Source organism: Schistocerca nitens, chromosome 2 (genome assembly GCF_023898315.1).
Source record: "Schistocerca nitens isolate TAMUIC-IGC-003100 chromosome 2, iqSchNite1.1, whole genome shotgun sequence".
Lineage (NCBI taxonomy): Eukaryota > Metazoa > Arthropoda > Insecta > Orthoptera > Acrididae > Schistocerca > Schistocerca nitens.
This window is the reverse complement of record NC_064615.1, coordinates 1,046,168,112-1,046,180,361: the sequence shown is the minus strand read 5'-3', so window position 1 is coordinate 1,046,180,361 and position 12,250 is coordinate 1,046,168,112. Positions and strand designations below refer to the sequence as shown.

At 40.2% G+C, this 12,250-nt stretch overlaps 1 protein-coding gene across 5 annotated transcripts in view; it reads left to right on the top strand.

Moving 5' to 3' along the window:
* The window catches only part of LOC126237386 (protein transport protein Sec31A), a 167,035-nt gene that overhangs the window by 72,799 nt on the left and 81,986 nt on the right, over window positions 1–12,250 (top strand). For 4 of the 5 annotated variants that reach the window (XM_049947472.1, XM_049947468.1, XM_049947471.1 and 1 more), the window contains exons 12-14: window positions 3,381–3,495; window positions 3,584–3,738; window positions 5,824–5,974. In XM_049947472.1, the coding sequence (XP_049803429.1) occupies window positions 3,381–3,495; window positions 3,584–3,738; window positions 5,824–5,974 (421 nt within the window). The remainder of the gene's footprint in view (window positions 1–3,380; window positions 3,496–3,583; window positions 3,739–5,823; window positions 5,975–12,250) is intronic. The other variant, XM_049947469.1, reaches the window with a different exon arrangement.

Genomic DNA, 12,250 nt, shown 5'->3' with positions numbered 1-12,250 from the left:
GATGTTAACCAGTTCTATACATACAGCTGGACGTCGTTGTCATTTGAGGTGAATCGTTTGCCCATCAGAGCCTTTTTAAGACAGCCAAAAATGACGTAATCACAGGGAGAGAGGTCCGGACTGCACGGATGGTGGCCAAGAATCTCCCATTTGAATTTCTGTAGGAGTGCTGTGACTATGTTGGCAGTATGAGGCTTTGCATTGTTGTGGAGCAGAATGACCCCATGGGTGAGATTGCCTGGTCGTTTTGATTTGATCACTTGGCGAAGGGTGGTCAAGGTTTGTGAGTAACACTGGGCATACACTGTTGTCCTGTGCTGCAGGAAGTGAATCAGAAGGGGGCCGTTTTTGGTCCCCCTTAAAAAGGCTCTGAGGGCCAAACGATTCACCTCAGACGACGACATCCACCTGTATGTGTGGGACTGTTTACCATTACAGACCCGGGAATTTTATGAGACAGCCATTCACCGCCTTGTGTCATAGTGGGACAAGTGTGTCAACAGCCAGGGTCAATACTTCTAATATACGGGTACTGGTTTCTGTAATTATGCCTCCAGCTCATTTCTTTTTGAAAGCCTCTTATAAAGAAGTGTGACATTCTGAACAACTGTATCCAGGCAATATGTTGTTGAAATACAGTCCCAAAACTTTGCTGACAGCTATGACCATCATTGCAACTTAAGTCTTATGCACTTGTATTCACATATTTTGATGCATCAGAACTCTTGCTGTTTAGTGTCACTAAATGAAAATATTTGAGTTTAGTGTGTGTTGTCATAACTACCATGTAAACATTTAGGTTTTTGACTGTTATTGTGAATGGACAGTAGGCATAGTACAGTGGTGTGGCATTGAGTATGAAATCACCATCCAAAGTGACATACAGATTTTCTCGGGAGAATCTACCCTGTCAAAGAAGCTAAAGAGGCCACAGTTATGCCTTTCCTCACACTGTGTCTTACCAGTAAAATAGACATGCATGTGTAGTACACTATGTCCAAACCATCTCTGTTGTGTCCTGCCTCCTCATCAAATATGGGGTGCCTAGGAAACCTGCTTCTTGTATCGCTGGACAACAATTCAAGCAAATCGTAAGAATGAATTTTTGTTACAGTAAGATAAATGACAATACTTAACTTTGAGAATTTACAGTGATTTGCTGCAAGCAATGGGCGACAGACAAAATAAGACAATCTCTCAGTATATGCAATTCCTAATACAAGAGAAATTATACAGTTCCTAAGTCACTGCTGTAGAGCTCATAAATGGCTAGACTTCAACTGGGCTGTGGCCAGGTGGCGTGGCACTTATGTCCTCCTCACGTAGAGGCCGCTGCTGTCTCCGTGTTGTCCTAGAGAGGGGTCAGTCAGCGTACTACTGGCTGACTTTGTCCGCAGCCCTCTCTGTTCTACGTTCCTAACTGTTGTGCCAGTGCTTGACTTTTACGCTGTAACAATCTCCTTATACAGATTAAATTTCTTACTTATCCCAACCTTCTTTTTTTTTTTTGTTTTTTTTTTTTTGGACATATAGCTTATTAATAGCAAGTGAAATATGTCATCTGAGCATCTGACCAGGCAACGTCCTACAGCAGTCAGTATCAAAAGTGTTTAACACTTTATCTCTGCAAATAATACACAATGATGGTCAGTCTCTGTCGAGACGAATAGTGCCCTTCCTTTCCAGATTCTCTCCAGTGGCACAAAGAATATGCTAAAGAAGTTACCAAATAGGCTGTGAAAATTTTGAGTTTTGCATCCTGAGAGAATTCATCTTGTAAGGGGTAGCTGTTGTGACTAATTCTAGGTAATTATGGTATGGCTGGCAGAAGAACGGCACAATTTAACACCAGACAATGAACTGCCTATGCTGGTTCATTCCTCTGGTTGTGTATCTGCTCACATGCTGTTAATATGCTAAAACATGACCCAGAATCCAGGCTGCTATGGTGGCCTATCACTTGAAATTGTTGCGTAGTTGAAGTGCCACTGATGTGGATATTGGCAAACATAATCACAAGTGCTTTTGGTGCTGTAATATTTATTTCCATTTGGGTGGCTGGAGGGATTTTAGTCAGCTGTAGTATTCAAATTGGCCTTCGGATATGTGGCTGCTTTGTTTCTTTTGATAAATGTTTAGTAGTGTCTTAATTTATTTTCAGTTTTTAAATAGTTGATAGTTTGTGAGAGTATTTACCAAATTTTGCAGCTGCTTTATGAAACTCATAAAATGATTGATCTTTAGACGTACTTGTTTGAAAAACCATTGCTCAACAACTATTTCTTTTATTTCTGTCTCCATTACTAGTCAGGGTTTGCGGATCTTATGCTTTTATTTGCCTTTATGAATTTTAGGCTCTTGGACTCAGTGAATGCTATTTCTGCCTTGATTAGCTCCTTATGGTTGTGAGAAAGAGTTGTGACTACTCTCTGTCATGTATATAAGTATTATAATATTATTTTATATCTTTTGAACATTGTGCACTGATACTGATTAAATCATACCTTTGTGCTTTACCGCTTCTAGGTATGCCACAGTTACTTTACTACTATAGCTTGCTCAATTTATTCAATTCAGTAGGAATGATTTTTCTTAAAACTTCTTTCTATTTTAACATTTTTTGTTTACAACTTTTCGTACTAGATTATGTACTCAATTGTGTGTAAAAATCAGTTCAGACTAAAATAATAATCGGCTTTAGTAATGCGCAGTGATCACTTATTTAGCAAATGTTCTAATCGTCAGTTCAAGTTGCTTGTTTTTGCATGAATGTTTTTGGGTTTGACAATAATGGGTCGCAACAGACCTTGTATCCAAAGAAAATTATTACATGGCTCATCAGAGAGAAAAGAAAAATAAGATTTTAGAAGCGGTATACTGAAGACTATGTAAGTCAATGACACAGCTTCTGTCAGACTTCATCCGGGTAGAGGAAAATAAAACTGAAACGAGTCAGATGAGGAAGTTTCATATCACCAAAGCTATTCTCAGCAATCCTGGAAGTAGTGTTCAGATCTTTAAACAGAAAAAATAAAGAAGAAATAATTGTTAAAGGAACATACCTGAACACATTGATGAGGGTGGTTTTTTCCTCCAGCTGAAGACATTGAGAGGGTGGACAGCAAAATAAATAAAGAGAAAAATAAAAATTGTGTTAACACCTTTTTATAAATTGAATATAGTTTTCAATCTGAAGATTCCAGTTTATTAGAAATATAAAGTTACCAATTTCATATAAGTATGCATACACAGAATTTCTAAATTTTCTGATGTAAACTATGGCATAACAAATGACAAAAAGATAATGATCATAATAGTTTTTGTATTAATGAGCCTAAATGGGCCACAGGCATTGTGTGATATTTTTTGTCATCTTTCAGCCTCCAGATGGCGATGCAGCTGCTGCAGCCTTTGATGCTATCGCTGCAGCTGCCTCAAATACTACCAGCAGGCCTACACCACCGGCTTCACCATTCAAGATATCAGTTGGTGATGGTGAGCTGTTGTGCACCTATTTCACTTTTACAACCCTGTATAAATGATTGATTGAAGCCTGTGGACTGTTATTATTTGCTTTTTTCAGACATAAATGGATTGATTTCTCAAGCACTGTTGATTGGCAATATAGAAGCTGCTGTTGACTTGTGTCTTGAAGATGGACGAATGGCTGATGCTATTATTCTTGCCATGACAGGAGGAAGTGATTTGCTGGCACGGACACAGTACAAATACTTCCAGGCAAGCGTTGCAGTTGATTGGAAAGAAATAAGTAAAATTAAAGCAAAAAAAGATCTTTAGTGTTTCTTCATATTTGATTATTTTTATGAGTGTTAATTGTTCATATTGAAATAATATTGAACAAAATTATGAAAATGAATTTCTTGCTCTCTTAGACAATTTCAGTAAACTGAAGGCAATGAATTTTTTATGTTAACACTGATATTTTTTTCTTTGTGTATTTATTTCTATACCTTCCCTTGAGGTGATTGAAGATACAAGATTACAATATCCTTTCAAGTTAGTGGTGACACTTGCCTTAATATCTTCTACCTCTTTGTGGGGTCAAAACTAACAGAGAGTAATGTGCTCTGTCCTGCCTTTTAAAGATTCTTCTCTCTAATTATAACATTTCTTAATCATAGTGAAGTGACATGTGAATTTTTCTTGCAAAGAGACCTCAGTATTATTATTCAGTGGCTTTTGTAGTTGCTGCCTCAAGGGAGGCAAATGTATTTCAAATCATAACTGTCCAAATTTAAGAAATTGTTTCTCATGAAGCTTAGAATATGTTACAGAATTTTATACAGAAGTAGTGTCCAATCCATCTTTGCTAAATAGGCTGCTTGCATTTTTTCTAAGTTTGTTTCATAATGATTCTTTAATGAAATTACATCTCAGTGTATTTTAATTAAAAGAAATGCCAGATGCAATTGATGATTCTTTGGAAAAGAGATTTGCTGTCACAGATTTCTGTAAGAGCACAGGTCCTAGACCACAGATTGTAATATTTCAGAGGAGTATTGCTCAGTTACCTATGACATTTCTTAAGTTACACTCCTCACTCTGACCTACCCCTTCATCTTCCTGGGTGGGAAGTTGTCAAAGACTGGTTTTAGGTTTAGTCAAGCTGGGTTTCCAAAATTAGGGGCTGGTTGACAATGCCAAACTTTTATTACTCTAAGCTTTGGGTATGCTTTATCCAATGTCATTGGAGACCAAAGAAAGAATATTGAGTATTTTATGTAGCGATGCAAGCGTTAATACCTACATGTACTGGCAATCTGTTGTTTGTGTTTTCCTCCAAGCAGCCAATGTGGTCTACAGGTATCAGCATTGCACATCCAGCAAGCAGATAAAGAAAAATTCAGTAGTATGTTGGTGATGGTCCGAAATCCTTACCCCTGAATAAAATAATGATAACTAAATACCAAAAATTCAAGAACATGTTGAAACCCATCAGACCATTCAACTTTGTGCATTATTGACTTAAACTGGAAAAGCTATATAGTACTTTGTAGATCTGGTGAAATGGTTCATTTTGGTTACTTCTGTCATAAGAAGTTTCCAACTTTGGGGGCTAGAAGTCAGTAAGTTAACATATTTTTCGTATTTTGATTTACTGATATCTTACAGGATTATATTCTGGCGTAACACCTCATTTAGGGAAAAAGTAATTATTGCACAAAAGAAAGTAATTAGAATTATGTATGGGTTCACACCTGTACAGTTGCAGGCATCTCTTTTAGCAACTTGGGATATTAACCACAGCTTCAGAGTACATATGTTAACATATGAAATTTATTAGCCTTGAGTTTGAGAGTAATAAAGGTATTCACAAGTACAAAGCTAAGAAGAAAAAATTATCTGCATTATTCTTCAATGATTCTAACTTTGGCACAGAAAGGAGTGAACTGTGCGGTTGTAAAACTCTTTGACAACCTCCCCTTGGAAGTAAAATCAGTTATAGATAGCAGAAGTGTTTTCAAATATTGATTGAATTTTTTCCTCAACAAATTTTTCTGTACCGTAGAGGGATTCTTGAACAGAAATAATTGGTCATTTTGACAGAAAAACCCTGTAAGTGGCCAACATGTAATCACATAAATGTTTTTTGGTAATGTGTGTGTTATGTTTTTTCATTTGGCACGTTTCACACCATAATGTTCATCTATAGAACATGTAACTAATTATCTGATTGAATGTAGTATTCTTGCTCGCATTTATTAGAATAATTTTGCGATTATTTTGTAATTTTTTATATTATTTCAGATTTGTTTTTGGAATGGGAGATACTAAGAAATATGATTGTTTCCCTCTGTTTAGCAGTCAAAAGGCCCACTATCATCACTCATTTCAGCTGTTGTTACTGAAGATTGGACACAAGTAATGCAGTCGTGTCAAATTGAAAGCTGGAGAGAGGCTCTTGCTGCAGCTTTGACGTACTCGAAGAATGAAGAACTGCAAGTCCTTTGTGGTAAGAAACCTCTGTTCCATTAGGCTTCAGTTTTTACAAATTATTTTTTAATTACTGGTAAAATGTGAATCAGCAAAGCACATTAGGAGCAATATGTGCATTTATTTTCTACCATGAGGCAGGACAACACGGTCATCTATGCAGAAATGAGATAAAAATGTGTTGATTTGAAGTACTATCATTATGGTAGGAGTAAAAGAAGGAAAATATACAGGTGGACAATGTGGGAGAAAGAAAGCAGGTGTAAATTACAAGACAGCAATAATGAACAGACAACATGAAGATTAGGACAGAGGGGAGACATTTGACAACTGAAATATTGTGTGGAAAGTTCTGACAGAATATAAATAATTTATGAGTGAAGGAAACAACATACCGAGTAGTAGAGGTACAGGCACTGTTATAAGTGTGTGACATGGGCAGCAGAACTGGTGATTTCGTACAGTGCATGATGACATGGGGAAGTGGATTGAGAGGGGTGAACAGAGAAAGGTGTGACTATTAGTGTAGGGATGTGGGTGCAGGGGGTTAGCAGAGATCGAGACTGCACTAGGAAATTGTACCCTTATAGTCTGGCTGTTAGTGGTTAGCAGTGAGGAGAATTCCCTTGCACAGTATGCTGAAGATATCAAAAAGGTCTTAACAGTTAGGTGCCATTTCCCCAAAACTAGCCACCAAACAGATTTCCCACACCACATCCTCACACACCCCTAATCCTCTCACCAACCCCTAATAACCAGGTGCAAAACAGCACTCTCCTCACCACCCAGCGTCATACCAGGCTGGAGAAACATATTATAGTGCTTGGAAATAAGTAGTATTCTGCTGCCTACCCAACCTACACAGTATCTTCATTCATCCCTATGCCATTCCCACTACCAACCCAATGCCACATGGGTCATAATCTGTGGTAGATCCAGGTCCAAGGCCTGCATGATATATCCACCCAGAACATTCTACTCCAATTCATCAAAGGTTTATCCTATCCTATGAGAGGCAGTGCCACCTTTGAAAGCAGCCATGTCATATACCAGCCCTACTACAGTTTCTGCACAGCGTGTTGTTATGCAGGCATGACCATCCTCCAACTTTCCACTTGAAAGAATGACCACGGAGAAACTGTGGCCAAGAACACAATTAACCACCTGGTGGAAGGACGTGCTGCTGAGCTGTATTCTCTGCTGTATTACTCTGCAATTCTTCAGTTGCTATAAAAGTTCTTACAGCTGAAGTAACAGAGTGCCTGAGGAGCTGTTGTTGTTGTTGTTGTTGTGGTCTTCAGTCCAGAGACTGGTTTGATGCAGCTCTCCACGCTACTCTATCCTGTGCAAGGTTCTTCATCTCCCAGTACCTAGTGCAACCTACATCCTTCTGAATCTGTTTAGTGTATTCATCTCTTGGTCTCCCTCTACGATTTTTACCCTCCACGCTGCCCTCCAATACTAAATTGGTGATCCCTTGATGCCTCAGAATAGGCCCTACCAACTGATCTCTTCTTCTAGTCAAGTTGTGCCATAAATATCTCTTCTCTACAATTCTATTCAATACCTCCTCATTAGTTATGTGATCTACCTATCTAATCTTCAGCATTCTTCTGTAGCACCACATTTCGAAAGCTTCTATTCTCTTCTTGTCTAAACTATTTATCATCCATGTCTCACTTCCATACATGGCTACGCTACATACAAATACTTTCAGGAACGACTTCCTGACACTTAAATCTATACTCGATGTTAACAAATTTCTCTTCTTCAGGAACGCTTTCCTCGCAATTATCCTCGTTTTGCTTTTGTTGATGTTCATCATATATCCTCCTTTCAAGGCACTGTCTATTCAGTTCAGCTGCTCTTCCAGGTCTTTGCTGTCTCTGACAGAATTACAATGTCATCGTCGAACCTCAAAGTTTTTACTTCTTCTCCATGAATTTTAATACCTACTCCGAATTTTCTTTTGTTTCCTTCACTGCTTACTCAATATACATATTAAAGAACATCGGGAATAGGCTACAACCCTGTCTCACTCCTTCCCAACCACTGCTTCCCTTTCATGCCCCTCGACTCTTATAACTGCCATCTGGTTTTTGTACAAATTGTAAATAGCCTTTCGCTCCCTGTGTGTTACCCCTTCCACCTTCGGAATTTGAAAGAGAGTATTCCAGTCAATATTATCAAAAGCTTTGTCTAATTTTACAAATGCTGGAAATGTAGGTTTGCCTTTCCTTAATCTATTTTCTAAGGTAAGTCAGTATTGCCTCACGTGTTCCAACCTTTCTACAGAATCCAAACTGACCTTCCCCGTGTTCGGCTTCTACCAGTTTTTCCATTCGTCTCTAAAGAATTCGTGCTAGTATTTTACACCCATGGTTTATTAAACTGATAGTTCGGTAATTTTCACACCTGTCAACACGTGCTTTCTTCGGGATTGGAATTATTATATTGTTCTTGAAGTCTGAGAGTATTTCACCTGTCTCATACATCTTGCTCACCAGGTGGTAGAGTTTTGTCAGGGCTGGCTCTCCCAAGGCCATCAGTAGTTCTAATGGAATGTTGTCTACTCCAAGGGTCTTTTTTCGACTTGCTCTGTCAAACTCTTCACACAGTATCATATCTCCCATTTCATCTTCATCTACATCCTCTTCCATTTGCACACTATTGTCCTCAAGAACATCACCCTTGTATAGACCCTCTATATACTCCTTCCACCTTTCTGCTTTCTCTTCTTTGCTTAGAACTGGATTTCCATCTGAGCTCTTGATATTCATGCAAGTGGTCCTCTTTTTTCCAAATGTCTCTTTAATTTTCCTGTAGGCAGTATCTATCTTACCCCTAGTGATATACGTCTCTACATCCTTACATTTGTCCTCTAGCCATCCCTGCTTAGCCATTTTGCACTTCCTGTCAATCTCATTTTTGAGACGTTTGTATTCCTTTTTGCCTGCTTCAGTTACTGTATTTTTATATTTTCTCCTTACAACAATTAAATTCAATATCTCTTCTATTACCCAAGGATTTCTATTAGCGGTCTTCTTTCTACCTACTTGATCCTCTGCTGCCTTCACTATTTCATTTCTCAAAGCTACCCATTCTTCTTCTACTGTATTTCTTTCCCCCATTCCTGTCAATTATTCCCTTATGCTCTCCCTGAAGCTCTCTACAACCTCAGGTTCTTTCAGTTTATCCAGGTCCCATCTCCTTAAATTCCCACCTTTTTGCAGTTTCTTCAGTTTTAATCTACAGTTCATAACCAATAGATTGTGGTCAGAGTCCTCATCTGCCCCTGGAAATGTCTTACAATTTGAAACCTGGTTCCTAAGTCTCTGCCTTACCATTATATAATCTGAGACCTTCCAGTATCTTCAGGCTTCTTCCATGCACACAACCTTCTTTTATGATCCTTGAACCAAATGTTAGCTGAGGACCTAAACTGCTATATTCACATTCATTTCCTGGAATTTGCTAACAGAGCTCCTTATTTTGAAGGTTTGTTGGACTTCAAATATTTCAGTTTACAGGTCATTACATAATTTAGTACACATTTGCAGCAAGATACAATTTAGTAATGAATCCAAAGCGCAATGTGTGCTAGTGTCAGGGTGACAAAATTCTTGTTCTGTCATGTTGCCTTCCATTCACTACTGAGTAAATGCCTGTGAAACAGACAAGAAGTAGTAGTAAAGAATGGCAGAGCGCACTAACAAATTGCTCACTTAAACCCGTTTTCTCCCTGAGCGAGTGGAAGTGAACGAGAATTCTCTGTGGTGTAAATGGTGGGCAGGTATGAGAAAACATTTAGTTGTGTTCAGTACCCACTCACCGATCGTTGCTCATGTTCAGTTGCTTCTTGTTGGTCTTTTAGTGAAGCATCTAAGGGAGCTTGTGGGCTATCACCACAGAGAATAATTATCTGCCATTTTGTGTGTGAACTGTTTTATTTTATTCATTAATAATCCATGCTCTGCCTTTAAATATCCTGTTTGAGTGTAACGAGGAGCTAGCGAAAGGCATCGACCAAGTGCACAGTTCTGGAATAATGTTAAAGAAGGCTGGAGTTCAAAATTCAGTTTTAAGTGCACTGGCTCTGTGCATTTCACAATCACATACAAATTCTGATAACACATACTTATTTTCCTACTCATTTTTGCTTGATGTTTCAAAAACAGTGGGCAAAATAATCCTGTCGCAGTCTCAGACTTACATTGTAGGGGGGGGGGGGTGGGAGATACGCTGTGGTAATATGGTTGTAATAGAGTTGGCACGATACACTCTCTTGTTCTCTTCTCTTCCCTTCCCTTCAGTGTAAATGCTTGCTCCCAGGCATAAATGGATGGTAGTGAAAGCTGACACATTGTCTGTGAATGCTTTGGTGTTTGTTTTTTCTTCCATTCACTGTGGTGTAAATGTGATTTTACATGCATTAACAGATATTCATTTCCATTTGCTCTTTAATACAGCAGGCCCTAGAAACCCAGAAATGATATCATATGATGATTTTTTTCCTTGGCTGGGAACATCAGTCATAATTTACTTTTTAAATGAAATCATTGTCAGTGGTTGACTATAAGTTTTTATTATGTATTTATTTCACTATTGCAATGTTGGCAGTAGAGCCATTTTCAATGGTTTTAGTTTTCACCATGCAGTTGAAAATAGCTCTACAGTTGAAATCAAGGTAGTGAAATAAATTAAAAAAGAACTTTCAATCAAATGGTGGCAATGGCATATCAGATAGTTCCTGTGCAGGAAGTACGGTTCATTATATCGACATCTATAATCGACAAAATTTAGACAGGATCGGTTGCTTAGGAGTCTTCATTAATTCTTGCTCATCAATAAAATTTTCATTCACCTGAATTCAAAATCAACTTCTGTAACATTTCTTAATCTTTGACGGGAAATCTGACACTTTTAGTTCAGGTCTTGTTCATCTGCTTCTTCCACAGTTGTACTCGCAGGCCCTCAAAAATGACTCAGTCCACTAACAACACCATGTCAGAAACAGACAGTGGCAAGCGACTCAGGGCTGTTTGTCCAGAGGCAGGGTTGATAGAAATTTCACTAAATTGAGTGTTATCTAGTCGCTGGTGCCACAAGTAAGGGTGTGATGCGTCACCTGGTGGCTGTTCCCTGCCGAGGGTTGCCTGCCAGAGCAAGTGTAAGGTCAATCTGTTTGTTGCATGATTTGGAGTGCTAGTCTTAGTTCATTTTGCTGGGTAATAAGTTCACTTTTGATTTGTATATGAGGATTATTTTATAATGTAAGACATTACTGGGCCATTCTGTCTTATTGTCCAGTATGAATACATACAATATTTCCATGTTGGTGTATATGTTATCAAGGTGTTGAACAGTGGAATTTCCAGATTGGAATATCAACAATATTATATATAGGATAGATTGCTACTCACTGAAAAGATGACACATTGATTTGTAGACAGACATAACGAAAAAAACTGTTACACACTCAGCTTATGGCCAAAGCCTTCTTCAGGAAAAATATCTCCCTCTCCGTCTCCCTCTCCGTCTCCCTCTCCGTCTCCCTCTCCGTCTCCCTCTCCGTCGCCCTCTCCGTCTCCCTCTCCGTCTCCCTCTCCGTCTCCCTCTCCGTCTCCCTCTCCGTCTCCCTCTCCGTCTCCCTCTCCGTCTCCCTCTCCGTCTCCCTCTCCGTCTCCCTCTCCGTCTCCCTCTCCGTCTCCCTCTCCGTCTCCCTCTCCGTCTCCCTCTCCGTCTCCCTCTCCGTCTCCCTCTCCGTCTCCCTCTCCGTCTCCCTCTCCGTCTCCCTCTCCGTCTCCCTCTCCGTCTCCCTCTCCGTCTCCCTCTCCGTCTCCCTCTCCGTCTCCCTCTCCGTCTCCCTCTCCGTCTCCCTCTCCGTCTCCCTCTCCGTCTCCCTCTCCGTCTCCCTCTCCGTCTCCCTCTCCGTCTCCCTCTCCGTCTCCCTCTCCGTCTCCCTCTCCGTCTCCCTCTCCGTCTCCCTCTCCGTCTCCCTCTCCGTCTCCCTCTCCGTCTCCCTCTCCGTCTCCCTCTCCGTCTCCCTCTCCGTCTCCCTCTCCGTCTCCCTCTCCGTCTCCCTCTCCGTCTCCCTCTCCGTCTCCCTCTCCGTCTCCCTCTCCGTCTCCCTCTCCGTCTCCCTCTCCGTCTCCGTCTCCGTCTCCGTCTCCGTCTCCGTCTCCCTCTCCCTCTCCCTCTCCGCCTCCGTCTCCGCCTCCGTCTCCGCCTCCGTCTCCGCCTCCGTCTCCGCCTCCGTCTCCGCCTCCGTCTCCGCCTCCGTCTCCGCCTCCGT